General features: G+C 35.2%; 1 protein-coding gene across 6 annotated transcripts; it reads left to right on the forward strand.

The window, feature by feature from the left end:
- The first annotated feature begins 128 nt into the window (after positions 1-128).
- On the forward strand, positions 129-15,783 carry slc7a9 (solute carrier family 7 member 9). 6 transcript variants are annotated; one of them, XM_053616565.1, is made up of 14 exons: positions 129-5,006; positions 5,279-5,358; positions 6,099-6,199; positions 6,564-6,711; positions 7,880-8,122; positions 8,603-8,728; positions 8,913-9,012; positions 9,548-9,592; positions 9,948-10,071; positions 10,306-10,409; positions 11,723-11,819; positions 12,196-12,345; positions 12,932-13,106; positions 14,716-15,783. In XM_053616565.1, exons 3-14 carry the CDS (start codon positions 6,107-6,109, stop codon positions 14,775-14,777), a joined length of 1,467 nt encoding a protein of 488 aa, XP_053472540.1. In that variant the 5' UTR covers positions 129-5,006; positions 5,279-5,358; positions 6,099-6,106; the 3' UTR covers positions 14,778-15,783. The 6 variants fall into 6 exon arrangements, with proteins under 6 accessions (XP_053472540.1, XP_053472541.1, XP_053472542.1 ...); XM_053616566.1 differs by lacking the exon at positions 5,279-5,358 and having other exon boundaries at positions 4,978-5,006; positions 6,102-6,199; XM_053616567.1 differs by lacking the exon at positions 129-5,006 and having other exon boundaries at positions 5,347-5,358; positions 6,102-6,199.
- The last annotated feature ends 2,381 nt before the right edge of the window (positions 15,784-18,164 follow it).

Here is an 18,164-nt window from a genome sequence, read left to right on the forward strand (position 1 = left end):
GGGCCACGGTGGGAATCAAACCCCCGACCCTGGAGGTGTGAGGCAAACGTGCTAACTACTAAGCCACCGTGCGCCCCACCTTTATGAAACAATAAAGTGAAAATGTAAAATTTGTGTATAATTTCTGGGTATTATATTTTCTATCATCACTTTTTGGCAGAGGCAGGGACAGTTTTTAAAATTTTCCAAATTGTCAAAGATTTCTTGCCTTTATTAAAACATCCACCTCAACACTTGATGCATTTCTGAAATGCACAAGGTGTTGATTGTCTATATGTGAAGGAAAAAGCATGGCTTACACTTGTGTCAAGATTGACCAAAAACCATTTTTAGTGGCGTTTGATAATTTGGTCACATATATCTATCTCAACTTAGACGTTTAGTTTCAGCTTCAGTGGCACGTTTAAAATGTTATTTATTTAGTACATACTTATTCATGGCATAAACAAATCAAATTTCAATAATGAAATTGGAAATTTAAAAAAAGACCTGAATATCTGATATTTGCTGATCTTCCGTGAAGTATTTATACATTTGCTCTGAATTCAATCATTCATTCATTTATCTTCAGTAACCACTTTATCCCAGTCAGAGTCGTGCTGGATCCAGAGCCTATCCCAAAAAACACGGGGTGTGGGTCCTGGGTGTGATGTCCGTCCATCACAGGGCAATATACATTTGTACACTGAATCACTCCGATTTAGAGTCACCAATTCACCTACCGGCATTTTTCTGAGAGGTGGGAACTCTGGAACCTGGAGCTGTGAGGCAGCAACGTTACCTGCTGCACCAGATTTACTCACCTTGGCCAATCAGTAGGCCTTAGGAGAACCCCAGAGACAGGAGAACTAATGTGCATGTCTAATGAAGGAAGCTAGATGGACAAGAAGATATAAATGAAAGAGCAGAACATTGTACAATATTTACAAACAAGTAACATGGCAACAGTGTTCCACAAACTATATTAAGTAATAAAATGTGTAACAAGAATAAGTCTGTGTATTCGGAAACAAAGTATAATTTTTGGTTAAAACAGGAAATCCAGTGTTGATTTGATGGATACACAATAACATTTTAATAACTGTGGTACTTTTCCATTAGATGAGGGGTTCTCAAACTTTTTCAGCACCCTTGTGTAGGGTGCATCCCTACTCTGCTTGATATCGCTTTGCGTTTGTTTGTAGTTACTGCAGCTAAAGGTGGCACAACCAGATTTTAGGTTTAAGGGGGCAATTAGTTTTTCACATGGGGGATAGGTGTTGGATAACTTTTTGTTGTTGTTGCTTTAATAAAAATAAATAAATAAAAACTGTATTGTGTGTTTATTCAGGTTGCCTTTGTTTTATGTTGTATTTCGTTTGAAGATCTAAAACTATTCAGTGTGAAATATACACAAAAACAGAAGAACTCAGCAAATACTTTTTCACAGCACTGTATAGGTTAGTAGCTGCACTCTGGATGATTTTCATCCTCAACAGTGAGCAAAATCACTTTGAACAAATGTTATCTTCAATAAAGAATGGTATCATTGCCTTCCTTAGTTCCAAAGTAAACTATCCTGGCAAACCAGAACATAAGGAAGTAGAATGAAAGATGATGCATGTAAGCATGGTTATATAAATAAGTGGAGGACCACTAGGCCACCTGGGTCACTTGGGTTGACAAGAATGTTTAGAGGACAAGAGGATTTTCTTAGATACCCAGATAGAGTCATGGTTATGAGGTGATGATTTTTATATTTGTAGTTGGCAAGGAGCAAGCGCAGAGAAAGAACCCACTCTTGCGGTCCTCCACGTAGGTGTAGAACCATGGTTACATATCTAACCTTTCATTTGTATTTTTATTACATTAGAATATTAACCTAGAACCAACATAGGCTGGGTTATCCTTTGCTAGTCTGCTAACTGAAAACCTTGCTAGCTTGCTAACAACCAACACGGTGTACTGTAGTTAGCAGCCAGCTTTGTTTATACACATGACTTACACTAATACCCCTAAACTGATTTGGAGAAACTGTTCTTACAAAGTAAATAATTTGCTCCAGGGTTTTCTCTTTTCTTTGAGACTATGATTATCCATCCATCTTCTATACCGCTTTATCCTTTTCAGTGTCACGGGGAACCTGGAGCCTATCCCAGGGAGCATCGGGCACAAGGCAGGGTACACCCTGGACAGGGTGCCAATCCATCACAGGGCACACAATCACATACACATTCACACACACTTTGGACATGCCAATCAGCCCACCATGCATGTCTTTGGACTGGGGGAGGAAACCGGAGTACCCGCAGCACGGGAAAACATGCAAACTCTGCACACACAGGGCCACGGTGAGAATCGAACCTCCTAGAGGTGTGAGGCGAACGTGCTAACCACTAAGCCACCGTGCGCCCACGACTATGATTATACGGGTAAAAGGATAAAGGTGCATTAGGTAAGATGTGTCACAATTTGGCAAGATTAGGTCTCTAACGGTTAAATAGGTGGAGCTAAATCAGATTTTAATTATTTTTAATTATTCATAATTGTTTTTTCTGTTTCCTCAAGTGTACACAAAGCTCCACTCCCAGAAGCAAGATGTTTCAACTAGCGTTAGCATGCTACCCAGAATCAGGACTGTCATGATATAATTTTCAAGCACACTCAAGTTATAACACTATAAACAAGCGAAATATGGTTCATAATAATTTATGAGGTTGTTCACCAGTGTAGTCACTGTACATTTATCTTTGTAAAGGAAATAAAAAGTATTTCCTTGATTCATTATGTAAAGCTGGCCATTCAAACAATTCAAAGATTTATACAGATGCCGTTACATACCTGTCCAGAAGCAACGTCACTAATTCTGCATTTTCCATCATGGAAAAGTCATGCCAATTATTCTGGTTTTACTGCATTTCTTGACATTAAGCTTTTTTCACATGGGAGAATTATCACCAGTTTGAGACGGAGAAGGGGTGGACTGAAATGACATTGGGATATGTCTATAAAATGTCCAAACACAAACCACCATTCCAGATTCTTCAGCTATGTAAAACTCTTGTGCTTATGTGGCCATGGTTTAAACGATATCTTATAGAAATAAGAAATTGGATTGTTCTACCTTTAAATGGACTCCCAAACCTCAGAAGACCAACATAATGACTTATGTCAGGCTTATTTATAAGTGGGTTGTGGCAGAGCTATAAATCTGGCACAGAACTGTATTTTAGATAAACTATCTGATAAGTTAAGATGATATAATCAAGGCCTTCTGTTTAGACGACAATATTGGACTTATTTCTTTAAGCATAGATGTTATTGTTAAACATTGCTGGAATGTTCAATAAAAGTACAGAGATTGTAAGGCAGGTCAAGGGCACAGATTCTGAAGGACTCTAATCTAATCTTTGTCTCTTACAAAGATATTTTTATAGGGTTATTAAAAACTGAAGTCTTGAACGACAATCACATTGTAGTGTCTGTTCAAAAGTACTGAACTGAAAGGACCGACAAATCGTACACTCTGTTCCTGAGATTGCTTGCAATGTTGCAGTGTTATTACACAGACTGAAAAAAAAATTTGCAATAAAATTACAACGAATTAAATAAATGGTTTACATGTATATAAATGTAGGTCAATAAAATTGCCCAAGGTTGCGTCTTGCCCATGTGAAAATGAAACATACTTAAATGCACAAATAGTCTACTTCAATTATGTAAAGAATATTCAAAGTGCATTTTTCATTTCATTTACTTTCTGGAAATACACTTAAAAATATACTTTTCTGTATTTTTCAAAATTTTTTTTTTTTTTTTTTTTGTAGTACCTTTCATATTGGGATTTGAGTATGCAATAAGGAGGTACACTTGTATTTCTTAAATGAAATGTATTTCTAAACGTATTTCTTAGTATACTGAAGCATACTTAAGCTAAAGTATATTTAATTGTCATGTCGACTTAAGTGCATCATTTAAAAGTGTACTTTAACACAATGCCTTTTAAAGTATGCTTTAATATAACTTTCAGTAAATGTACTTTTTATATACTGAAATATGTGTACTTAAACAAAAGTATATTTCATTATCTTGTCGACTTAAGTGTAATATTTAAAAACACTTACACTGTGATTTAGTGCATAAAAGAGGTGCACGTCAATGATGTTATTACGCACTAAAGCAAGAGGTCATCAACTGGTGGACTGCAATCATATTAAGCTTGCTGTGTTAGTAAAGGGTATTTTTTATATCCGAGGGATACTAGTTCATGCTTTAATAAATGTATTCTTTGACATTTCTTTTTGTTTTTTGAGGATTTACCGTATCTGGTATCACTGTATTCACTGACTGATTGACTGAATTTCTTTAAAAAACTTGTTTAGTGGACATCCACAGTTTTTAACTAAATGTGATTGGATGCTATTATTGTGATATACACGAGTAAATATTGATGTACCTCAGTGCATTTTAGTTACGATATATAACTTACCATTGCCTGTCTTGGTTGTTGTTTTTGCCTTACCCTCTGGATTTCATGCTCTTCAATAAAGCTCTCCTCAACCTCATTACATGACAGTCATAAATACTGTTGCATTAAACTGTGTAGAAAATGTCAACTCTTTAAGTGTTACTCTTTATACACTTAAATAAAAATTTTCCTTGGGACTATTTTAATGGTGGTGAATGTGACTGGACATAAACTTTTGAGTACTGGCCTGTCCTCAGCTAGTTCTAAGTGTTCTTTCCATGTCTTCTCTCTCTTTCTCAGTCCACTCATTCAGTCCATGTGGTATCAGGTGTCTCAGTCAAAGAGGTATTGTGTGGATGTGCACTCTTCATCTCCAGCTAGTCGTAGCCACTCTCCTCCCCATTCTTCCTCACATGTTCCAATCACGAACAAGACTCAAAGTGAGCAGTGTAAACTCCACCTTTTTTATGAAAAGGAGGATGGATCAGAACGAAGGACATGACAAACCTGTACATGTTCAGCGCATTAATGTGCAGAATTGAATGGAGTCTGCTCTAAGGTTTGGATTTTATTTTATGCTATAGAAAAAATAGTTTACATTTAAAAAGCATTTGAGTGAGCATGATAGTTTTTTTTGTTTTTTTTTTAGCCTTTAATAGAGCATAGTAGTCTTAATAATCATGTCAGAACCATGAAACCATTCATGAAATCTTTGTTTTTTATATAACTTGAAGCCAAGTAAAAATTGTTACTGAAGGTGAATGAATGAATGATGTGAAGATTAAATGCTTGGTTTCCTTTAGTACATTATTTATGTTTTATTTATTCCAGATTCATCTGCAGTCATTCATAAAAGGCTTATTTCTGGACTTTTAACCATAACATAGACATTTCATCTCTCACAGATTTAAGTATGTATATTAAATTAAATGGTTCAGTAAAGATGCAAAGACATACATTAAAAAGTGCTAGAGTGAAGTTGTGTTAAATGTTGTTGTTGTTGTTTTGTCAGTTTTTCAATCTGACAATTTGTCAAAAAAAAAAAAAAAAAAAAAAGATTTGGTTTGGAATCTGTCTGTTTTCTATAAGTTTAATATATTTTGTGTTCTCTTACTAATTGCACCAAATTATTTTCCTGGAGCTATTTGATTGTATTTTGGGCATGGGCGTGTGGGGGGGGGGGGGGGGATTTTATTTCAATAACACCTGTAACCTGTATGCATCATGCCAACAAAGTCATACTAAGCATTTTATTTTTAGGGTGTTTAGTAGTCATTTAAAGGCACTTTATATGATACTAGATGGGGTGGGAGTGGTTATAAAGTCATAACTGTATGGCAATTAAGATAAGATATATTGACACAAGTGCCAACGCTGACCATTTTGATGCACATTTGCTAACACGCCATTAACATTTTACTTTATGACAGTCAAATGTACCTACAAAATACTGCTTTCCAGCCAAGAGTACTACTTACATAACATCAACAAATTGGTTTCAGTTCAACCATATAAGGACAGATAAAAGAAGACATACTGTCTTTCATATATTCTGTAGTACAGTATACTGTCTGATTCAGTTGGATTTGTATATTTGCTGAATATGTGATTTAAAAAAAAAAAAAAGAAATGTATCTGTATTTCAACATAGCAGACTTGATGGATAAAATGGACAATGGTGGCATCACAGATAAAACAGATTCCAAAAACAAGCTGAACATGGAAATGAAAGCTACTGTTCTACAAAAAGATGTGAGTATGTTGTTGGGTAGGTCTACAGCAGTGAGAGCTAGAATGTGACCTTACACAGTGGAATGTTAAATATTTTCTCATAGCTGTTACTAATTTGCCACACATTTACCTCCTCCTGTTGACTTTAGAATGTTCATTATGCTGATAACAGCACTTCACAAAGATGTCACAGTGACATTTAAAGTCTGTGCTGCAGCATTCATAAACATGTAGAAACTTCTATATTTTGAATATAAAAAACACCTGCTATACTTATATACTCTGAAGGATCTGTGTGTAGTTTATTACATTATCTTCCCTAGTATTTTAAGATCTATTTTATTTAATTTACTTCTTTTGTACCTGTAACTTTAACTGCATTTAGGTGGGTCTAGTAAGTGGGATCTGCTTGATTGTGGGGACAATGATTGGCTCAGGAATCTTCATCTCCCCCAAGGCTGTGCTGGAGGAAACAGGAGCAGTGGGACCATGCCTGTGTTTGTGGGCAGCATGTGGTGTGCTAGCTACTCTTGGTTAGTAAATAGACATGGACACAATCTACTCGTCTTAAAGTTCTTAGCTTTCCTTAAATGCTCTTCGTTGTCTTATTTCCTAAAACCTTTTTCCTCTCTTGCCCCCTACCTTCATTTTTAACATGAGAAAGGTTGTTCGGCTCTGGAGGGGTAACCCAGTGGCAGCTCTGGGGTCTGAACTAAAAGCATTCCAGTCACTATGTCAGAGGTTTCACAGTCATTCTGCTTAATGCATTTATTCTGTTCATGCACGAGAGGATTTTGCTAACACCAGCCATGAAGAGGCCCCCCCCCCCCATAATATTTTTATTGTGAGAAGGTTTAAAAGTAATAACTTTGTCTTTAGTTTTTTTTTTTTTTTTTTTACTAAAGACGATTAAACTAATAGGTAAACAAGTTACTTAATATTAATTGCATACCAATAATATAAATCAATAAATTAATTTATTTTTACCTTCAAGGTGAGAGTTCCAGTTCCAGTGAGGTTAAAAGAACAGTAGAAATCAATCGTTATAGGGATGTAACCGAACACAAATACATTATTCAGATTGCACAGATAATGTGATCAATACAGAGAACTATTGTGGTTGTAACAAATGGTCAGACAGTGATGTTGGACTTACTGGTCCATGCTTGAGCTAATACTGTACAAGAGAAAGAAGCCTAAGTTCAAGGTAAAAATGGCATGTAACTGAGACATGCCTCTGCGTGAACTCCACTCTGTGTGTGTTACTCCTGTGCAACTGTCTGAATATCACTGTAGGTACATCTGAGGCCTTAATACCCGTGTGCACTTTCAGTATTGCTGTATAACTTTGCTTTGCTTAACTCATCTTCTGTTTTACAAAACACTAGCTAGTTTGACACACATTAATTCAACTTCAATTAAGTGCCTGATAAGCTGTAGAGGTGGTGAGAGCTGGTGCAGCTTATAGAGGTAGTGCAGGATTATAGAGTAGAGAACATCAGCTATGTTCAGTTACCCAGAAGCATTCAGGCACTTCACACAAATCGCCAAAGTGCAAAACCCTACTGTAGCCATGAGAAAAATCTTCTTTTATTTAATACATTAATGACTTACCATCGTGTACACTTTGAACTCAATATGCACTCTGAATGGTATACAGTGGATGTATGTGTGTCTGTGCTTATGTGCATGTGTGTACAGGGGCTCTTTGCTATGCAGAGCTTGGCACCATGATAGTAAAGTCAGGTGGTGAGTACCCATACCTGATGGAGGGTTTTGGACCCATTCCTGCCTACCTTTACTCCTGGACAACCATCTTAATACTGAAGCCTTCATCATTGGCCATCCTTGCCCTCAGCTGTGGAGAATATGCCTCTACACCTTTTTACCCAGGGTGCACCCCGCCTGTGATTGTCAGCAAATGCCTGGCTGCTGTTGCCATCTGTATGTGAGAATGCAGAGTGCTACTTTATCCACTGCTAAAATGACATAAATACTACTACTACTACTATTAATAATAATAATAATAATAATAATAATAATAATAACAAAATGCAAAGAATAATATACACATATAATTAGGCTGTTATATTTATTATAATATCCTATATTTTATTTGAACTTGTTATAATAATGTAAAAATTGTAAATTATTTACAACCAAGTAAAAAAAAAAAAAAAACATTAATTTAAAACACTGCCCTGAAATGATGGACCACATGGTTAACAAAATCTACAGCTTGTATTAACACTTGTAACACTTGTATCTATCCGTGTTCCACTGCTTTCTTGTTGAGTAATTAATGTTGTTTCTTTTTTCTTTTTGGATCATATTTAATGAGAATAATATTATTCTAAACAAAACAGTGGATCCACATATTTATGCTCGTGTGACCTCCCCCCCCTCTCTCTTTCAATTTAACAGTGTTGCTTACAGTTGTGAACTGCTTAAGTGTGAAGCTGTCTAACTTTGTGCAGAATTTCTTCACTACAGCGAAACTCCTCATCATTGTCATTATAGTGGTTGCAGGCATCGTTATGATGGCCAAAGGTTTGCACTGTGCTACAAATCACACAAATGAACTAATCAAGAAACACTAGGCATAATATTGCAACAAATTTATTTATTACTTCTTGTTTTTTGTATCTTAAATTAATGGGTCGTTTGAAGTAGATTAAACTTTTGCTGATATAAGTATCTGTCAATGTCTTCTCTTTCATGTTCTTGTTTTCAGGAAACACACAGAATCTGCAAAATGCATTTGAAGGAGGAACAACTTCATTTGGGGCAATCGGACTTGCATTTTACAACGGTCTTTGGGCGTATGATGGATGGTGAGTCAATTTATTACTTTCCAGCAACCATCATGCACCTATCACCACCATACACACCAAATAACAGCCATCAATACACTATATATATATATATATATATATATATATATATATATATATATATATATATATATATATATATATATTCCACAAATACAGTCCATATTTGTGTCTATTTCAAACATCTATTTGAGTTTATTTCTATAGAGCTGTTAATATTTCATTTGATTTCAAGTCAAATTAAATAGGCACACGAACACATCTCACATTCAAAATTCAAGATCACAAGCGTTTAGGAACATTGTGTCACATTTTGAATTTAAAAAAAAACATGACATCATAACAATTTTAAAGCAAATGTTTTGAACTGATTATTCAGATATATTTTATTTTTAATTTGCATAAGAATTTCTACAATTAAAAATGAAATAATGAACTATAGAATAATAAATAGAAACTGGTAATGGACTTATATGTTATAGTCTAACTACTGGGCTTGTAGCAGATTCAATTCTTTACCTTCTTCCTTCTACAGGAATCAACTGAACTTCATTACAGAAGAGCTGAAAGACCCATATAGGTGAAGATCATGTCAGTGCTTTGTTCTGCACTACACAGATTTAAATGCAAATATGTACAACTCATTTTTAATGCAAACATCTGCTATTTGTAGTCATTTTGGTGAGCTAGAGGATGTTGTAGTGCATTCATCTTAATTAGGTGAAACAGTGCACACTGGTGTCTTATCCATAAATTGCAAACATATTGTTTTTTTCTTATTACAACTGTTTGTTTGTTTTTTCTTTTCATTTTAGCATTTAGTAAAGTTGTAGGCTGATCATTCTGCACCGTCTGTGGGATTTTTAAAAATAAAATTATCTCCTTTGTTTTTGTTTGTTTGTTATAATGATAAAATTCCTCTGCCATCTTGATAGGAACCTTCCCTTGGCCATCGTTATCGGGATTCCTTTAGTGTCAGTGTGCTATGTGATGGTCAATATTGCATACTTCAGTGTCATGACACCTACAGAACTACTTCAGTCTTCTGCTGTTGCTGTGGTGAGTATCGTTATTATAGAGATACACAGTTTACAAAGCAGTCTGATTTCAGCAGGAACATAATTACTGAAGAAGCTGGAAAAAGTGCAGTTTAGTACTAAACGTTTCTAGAAAAACAGTTAGACAGAAGTCAGTCATCAGCTTCTAGCCTTCCTGTTTATCAGGAATCTGTGTATAATCCTCCTGAATGTCACTTAAGCCAAATATTTTTTAAAAGCATTGTGTGCTACACAGACTTTTGGGGACAGAGTGCTGTACCCACTGTCATGGGTGGTGCCGTTGTTTGTGGTCTTCTCCACTTTCGGAGCTGCTAATGGAAGCTGCTTTACAGCTGGAAGGTAAATTTGATTATGCATCTATAATTTCTGTTAAAATTAAAAGTAATTTGGACTTAAAGTCTGATAGGCTGCCATTTTGGCCATGAGTGTGTCAGATTCCTGTGCCATTTGTACATTTGAATATTTATATACCCTATTACTATGAGGCCGTCAAAACCATTATTTGAATTATTTGAAATTATTTGAATAATTATTCTACTTTAGGGGTACGGTGGCTTAGTGGTTAGTACGTTTACCTCACACCTGCTGGATCGTGCACAGAATTTGCATGTTCTCCCCATGCTTTGGGGGTTTCCAGGTACTCTGGTTTCCTCCCCAATTAGTTACATTACAGCAGTAGGCAGACACCTTTATCCAGAGCGACTTACAATTATCTAATTTTTATACAACCGAGCAGTTGAGGGTTAAAGGCCTTGCTCTAGGGCTCAACAGTGACAGCTTAGCAGTGCTGGGATTTGAACTCACAACCCTCCGATCAGAAGTCCAACGGCTTAACCAGTGAGCAGTTAACTGCTTAACCATTTCCCTAGTTGTCAGCTCTGCCCTTGCTTTAACTGAGTGGCCAAAATGTATGGCCTCAGGTCTGATGATGCAACCACAAAATCGATCATTGACTTTTGCAAGGTGGTTGGGCACCAACTACAATTATGAGCAATCGTATTTTCAAATAAAGCGTTTGTTACTGACTAATCCGTGACTTGCATGGAAGTCACTTGCATACATTTTACTGCTGTTTCTCCCAGTCATGCCCATCCAAATATCTCCATCACTCCCAACATGAGCATCTGTATAAAAAAAAGTCTTTAGCTTTAAGAGCCCTCTTAAATGGGTGAGTATTTAGGAGTGCCTCAGATGTGTCTCAAACTCTTAAAAGTCATGAAAATTGGCAGCACTGAGAAAGAAAAGTGTGCCTGTGATCTTCCATGCTCAGTTCTGCAATTGATTAATACTACAGAGCTCATAAAGACATTTCTGCTAATCACAAAGTTATACTTTTTTTTTTACATCACAAAACTTAACTACTAATTAAATATTTCCATCTGTAACTGATTGGAGCATAGCCATTTCAGACATGCTACATGTGTTTATCTGGCTGGCTCTGTTCTCTGTTCATTTGCTCTCAAAGGTTAAATATAAATATGATGCACATTTCAGTTACACAGTGCTTCTGTTCTTATCCGATTACCCTGCGTTTACATACACATTAACCACATAACATACAGTAGGCTATCAGTACGTTAATGTTTTACAGTTTCTGGGCCATCATAGCAAATTGATATTTTCTAGTGTGTGTGTGTGTATGTTCTGGTAAGGCTGACATATGTGGCTGGACGTGAAGGACACATGGTGAAGATTCTTTCCTATATCAGTCTGAAATATTATACCCCTGCACCAGCACTCATCTTTAATGTAAGTCACTGATGTAAGGGATGAATTTTATGTTGCCAATTGAATAAATTTTTGGTCTATATACATTTTGTCTAAATTCATTTGCTTCTGCAAAGCTTTATCAGAAGATACATGCATATCCTTCTGAATGTAGGCATTTATACATAATATCTATGGCATTTGGCAGAAACCCTTATCCAGCGCAAATTACATTTATCAATTTGTACAATTGAGCAGTTGAGGGTCAAGGGCCCAGAAGTGCCCTTGGCAGCTTGGCTCACAACCTTCCAATCAGTAGTTCAACATCTTCACCACTGAGCTAGCACTGCCACAAGCCATATATTATAAATATAATTGTGCGTGTTTTTGTGTGTGTCACTCTTATATCCAAATCTAGGCACTTTTGAGTGTCTGCTATGTAATTCCAGCAGATATCAACTCTCTCATTAACTACTTCAGCTTTGCTCAATGGGCTTTCTATGGGCTTACTGCCTTGTCTCTCATCGTCATGCGCTTCACAAAAAAAGAGTTGCACAGACCTGTGAAGGTAAGAGTGATTTTTAATATATATTTTAATTCCTAGACATAAGCTTTCCCCCCAGTGACAGTTTATTGCTTTGTTTAATGCAGGTTCTAAAATGCCAATAATGTTTATTTACTGTCAGTTCCTACATGAGACAACTGGTACAAGCAGAAAGCGGTAAAGCTAAACAACTGAAAGATCTGTGTGTGAATACTGTGTATCATCTATATTACCTTCTCTGTTTTGTGATACACAGCCCTATGAAGTTTAAAATATATACATTTAAAAAAAAATTATAATCTTTAATTCACTGTTAGTTGTGGTCTTTTGTTTTGATATTTGACATGTACATAAATACATTTCATGGCTTTTTCATAAGTAGATGTTACACAGTGTTAATTTTGACATTTAATGACAAATCGATTTTATTTCCTTTTTCTAACTTACTTTAGGAATGCACAGTTTATAGTAATTATAATAAGAAATAATGTTAGTTAAAAATGGTCACATTCGCAGCATAATGATCCATAAGCAAGCTAAAGTGATAACAAAACTGCCTCATCAAAAGTGTCTCATAAACTCAATAGTTCCAGATGTTTGTCCCTCACAGGTGCCCATAGTTATACCTGCTGTGGTGGTGGTTGTATCCTGTTACCTGGTTTTGGCTCCAATCATTGAAAAACCTGAGCTTGAGTACCTGTACTGCACAGTGTTCATCGTGGGTGGACTGATTACTTACTTTCCCTTTGTGTACTACAACTTCAGCTGGACCCGCAGAATCATGAGTGAGTAGAAGTAACACCATTTATATAACACCAAGGATTTTCTTCTTTAAAGGTTAAGATTAGTCAAGATTAGTCAAACTAGATCAGGATTAGGTCTCTAACCATAAAATGGCCCTGCCCATGTTCACAAAGCTGTGTCCCCAGGATCTACACTACAGTGGCCTGTAGAGTAGACATCAACTAGCGTTAGATTTAGCAAGGATTAGCATTAGCATAACATCACTTTTGAGCTAGGCTGTTTATTTATTAAGGGTGTTTAATTACTTCCTTATTTAGGTATAGATGATAAAAGTACCTCATATTTGTTGCACAAAAATATACCTCACGAGATAAATACCTCAGAAGATAAATATCTAGTTAGCATTTTGCTTGATAGGAGACACAAATATATAAAAATGCTGGAGCAGGTGGCAATAATTGATTTTATTTTAGCTTGAGCTAAAAGAACAATTTTACAAATTCATAACAACAGTGAACAGGGAGGCTATAGGCTAGTTTAGATACAGGATGGCCGTACTTGGCTTTCAAAAACCTAGCACTTAGATAAGCATATTCCCTCATCAGCCATTGATTTATTGCATCCGGAGATTAATAACCATTACATTTCACTTACCATCTAAGTAACATAGGTACTGTTTACAGTGCAGAGCATTGGGGTCTCCAGTGTGTGGGCTGGCTGATGTTAGCATTTTAAGCATTTAGCTTAAACCCACTCTACCATTCAACTGCTTGAAAGTTATTACACTATAAACATGTGAAATTCAGGGTCATACTGATTTATGAGGATGGTTAAGAGTCCCTTTGCCGCCCTGATTTTGTTTGTAATGGATTTTCACCGGATTTTCAGTAAGACCTAATGCTGTTAGCATGGTTTACACAGCATCATTTGCATAACTACATGGATCATTTCAAGGTGGATCATCCAAAGCGTTGCCTTTCCTGGCTCTCCAAATGATAAAATTGTATTTACTTGATTCATTATGTAAAGCAGGCCATTTAAACTGTTCAAAGCTTCTTTTTTTTTTTTAGATTGCTCTTACAAACCTGGCAAAGAGCAACATCACTAATTCTGCACCCAGCTTCATTCTCTTTACCAATAATAAATTATTCCATTTGGAAAATCATATGATACACTGTGCTGAGGTCATGGCTTAAACCGTTTTTTTGTTTGTTTGTTTTTTAAATATGCTCTACATATTTTCCAGGTTATTTGTACAAGTAAGAAATAAAAAAATCCACTATTGCATCTTTAATGTAGAAATAAATACATTATTTTTTAAGCAGAATATTATATTTGCTTGGCTTTAAATGTCTACTACACAAATTGTGTGTATGCATCTAAAGCTGTGAGGGCAGAAAAAGTATCAACAGTCACAAAGTCAAATTAATAAGTAATAATAAGCTAGCATATTACTTACACCAATTAATTGTTCACAAATGTAGTGTATTTTGTCAACTCACTTCTCTTTATACAATTAACCCTGGTTACAGTAGCTAATTATTCTGAAGAATTGTATTGCACTGTATGTTGCTGTGTAGGATAAAATGGAAATTGCAAATGTATAGCACAAGTTTTTAATCTTTAAACTTTCATGTGCAATATTCTCAGCTCCCCTCACCATGCATCTTCAGCTGCTAATGGAAGTTGTACCACCAGAGAAGACAGAGTGAAGAATATCATCAATAAACGGACCAGATACAATCATCTGATGATATTTTTTAACTTATGATTATGTTTCAGAATTTTAAAAGGGAACCATTAAAAAAGGTTAAGAGTTAAAAGTTAAAGGGTAACTACCAGGCCATTTTCCTGATTAGACTCATGGGTCTTGTCAATCTTTTAATAAATTTGTGTTTGCATAGGCGAAACTGAATTTAATTTTCCACCAGATTAACAAAAGCCTCAGAGACTGATTTTCTTCGTACTCGGGCATATGTTGATCGACATAATGCGCAAAGTACATTACAGGCACAGCTCATTTGCATGTAGTGATGCTCATAAAACTCCATAAAATGGAGGTTAGGCAGACAGACCGGCCTAACCTCTGCTTATACTGTTGCATTTCTTTTGTCATAATTGAATGACGTTTTATTTGTTTTAATTTATGGGCTTGTGTTTCTTTATTTTCCATATTTAATTAATACCAATAATATAAAACGACTGGTTTTCACATTTTTTTTCTCAATGGTACTCTTCATCCATGTCTTTGTGAACTAGCATGAGGATGTGTTTTTGATAGAGAAGCTCTTCTTTAAGTGGCTCTGGATAAGGACATCTGCTAAATGCTGTAAACACAATAAAAAAATAAGCAATTCCAATAATAAGCAATTGGCAGCGTAGTCAATATATAAAAGTGCTGTAATTGATGCAAATTATACGATTTGAAGTCAAGTTGAGGTTAGTTAGTCTTCCTATGTGAACATTTAAGTAGCATACAAATGTTTTTTGTTTTTTTTTCCAAAATAACAGGATTTTCATTAAATGTGAAATCTCCTGGAGAATTTGAACGTATGTGAATGATTGACAAATAAACTCGTTTGTATCCAGCTTTATAATTGAGGCCAATTGATCTAAAGATCTAAATGTTCGCTACCACCTGCAGGCTATACATGTTATATGTATAAATATTACACAGATTGTTGTAAATACCTTATTAAAACTATACATTTCGAGGTCCTTTTTATTCTGATCCTTTTTTCCCCTCACACTTCTTTCTTTCATATCCTTACTTTTTTTTTTCATTCATTTGATCTGTTAAAAAAGCAACATGTGTCAGATAATACAGTGCATATGTATGCCAACAGATTTTTTATATATATATAAAGTAAAGTTCTGGTTTGTGTGTGCTGATCTTATCTTTTTTTTTTTTTTTTTAAAGTTTTTTTTCATTATTTTTTTATAAGGAATTACTGTTGTTAGTTTTTGCTTTAAAGAAATATTAATATCCTTTAAAAAAAAAAAAAAAAACAGTATGGCTAAGTATCACATTCAAGGGATTTAGGCTGGCCTAGGAAAACATATTTTATTTGATACTTTTATTAATAAAAAAGTTTTTTTAAGGTTTTTAAAAAAAAAAAAATTATAAATGTTTTAAGTCCCAGGCAGCACAATTGGTGAAAACTTTGTGACACTAACGATGTATTTATATAAGTATTTATCTGTGGTTGATTCAAGAAATATACTCTCACCATCCACTTTAATAGGAACACCTGTACACCTATTAATTTATGCAGTTATCCAATCAGCCAATCATGTGGCAGCATCACAATGCATAAAATCATGCAAATACAGGTCAAGCGCTACAGCTAATGTTCACATCAACGATCAGAATGAAGAAAAAGTGTGTGACTTTAACCGTGGCATGGTTGTTAGTACCAGATGGGCTGGTTTGAGTAACTGCTGATCTCCTGGGATTTTCATACACAACACAATCTCTAGAGTTTGCACATAATTGTGTGAAAAACAAAAAACATGAGTGAGTGGCAGGTCTGTGGGTGGAAACGCTTTGTTGGTTCAAGCTGCCAGGAAGGATATAGTAATTCATATAATCCCACTTTACAACCATGGTGAATGGATAATGATTGGATATATGAAATGAATGATTGGATAACTGCATAAATGAGCATTTCCTATAAAAGTGGACGGTGAGTGTATATCCCTAACCACAAAATTTAAAACTAAAAGATACAAAAGTTTTTCAATTGTCAATCACAACTCTCATAATCTGGTACACTAGGTGGCAGTATGCACCTTAAATTGGTATTGCAACCCTCCAAACAATGCAAAGAAGTAAGACACAAAAAATATGTGGGTACGCTGGTCAAGTGATCACATACTTTCGTGGCGAGACTGTAACATTACCAAAACAGAGATCATCTGTACTTGTGAAGTGACCAATGTACGGATGCCTCCTTCAATGAGGTCAAATAATTTTCACTCGAAAATTAAAAGGTATTGCTGTTTTTGTAACCATGTCACTGTTTATATGGATTTACAATTTCAACAACATCTATTATCATAGAATCGTAGAAGAATGATGCTTTGACATTGTATGGATTTTTTTTTTTTAATATAAAAATAATAGGTTGACCCAGTACATAATATATAATAATGAATTCATATTTATGAATTAAAATGTATAGGATAGGCTGACATGGTAATTTATTTAAACTTTTTACATTGTAAACTCATTTATATTTATATTATATCATTTATGAATTATAAAATAAATCTATCTTTTAATGAAGAAAATGTTCACATTCCAAGACGTTAAAGAACCAAACCACAAAAATCCAAATTATCAAAGGAATAGCTTCAGAAAAAGACCAACATTTTGGAATGGCCCAGTCAGAGCCCCGCTCTAACCCCTATCAAAACCTGTGGAATGTCTTGAAGAGGGCTGTGCACAGGAGATCCCATCACAGTTTGATAGATCTGGAGCATTTTTGCATAGATGAGTGGAATAATATGACAAATCAAGACGTGCTAAATTGGACCCATAACCAAAAAGACTGTGTACTGAATTGCAAACAAAATATAATTTAACAAAGTATTAGTTAAAGGTTGTGCACACGTATGCAACCAGGTTATGCACCAATCCCTTTAAATCAGTCTAGGGGCACATTTTCAAACTGAAATTTAATGGGACGATTACAAATACATTTAATTGGTAATATATTAGTTTTTATGACTTTTTTTTCCATTACAGCTTAAACACAGATTAGAAAGTATTTATGATTTGATGTTTGGACACTGACAGTGTCTTGTTCCTCTCTATATCCCTTCCCGTCCATGAGACAAACTTTCCCACTAATTCCAAATCTTTGACCAAGGAAAAAATGTTCTCCTTGTGACGTAAATAGAGAAGAGGATGGACATACGGTGTGGCATTTTCTGAGCTTGTTAGACCAAATGAAGCTGACATCTCTTTGCTTCATCTGATTTCTAGCAATTTAATGTTTAAGCAATGTACAATCAAAGAGTCATACCCATAGTTAAAAACATGCTAATGCATTACACTTGCCCTCTCTGGTGTCACCTCTGCGAGGTTAAAGATG

This window comes from Ictalurus furcatus, chromosome 27, assembly GCF_023375685.1.
Source record: "Ictalurus furcatus strain D&B chromosome 27, Billie_1.0, whole genome shotgun sequence".
NCBI classification, from domain to species: domain Eukaryota; kingdom Metazoa; phylum Chordata; class Actinopteri; order Siluriformes; family Ictaluridae; genus Ictalurus; species Ictalurus furcatus.

Coding starts and splice junctions, on each gene's coding strand:
- slc7a9 (XM_053616564.1), top strand. CDS start 6,077: ATGTATCTGTATTTCAACATAGCAGACTTGATGGATAAAATGGACAAT. Junction 6,200..6,563: donor CTACTGTTCTACAAAAAGAT/GTGAGTATGTTG, acceptor AACTGCATTTAG/GTGGGTCTAGTAAGTGGGAT. Junction 11,820..12,195: donor CACCAGCACTCATCTTTAAT/GTAAGTCACTGA, acceptor ATCCAAATCTAG/GCACTTTTGAGTGTCTGCTA.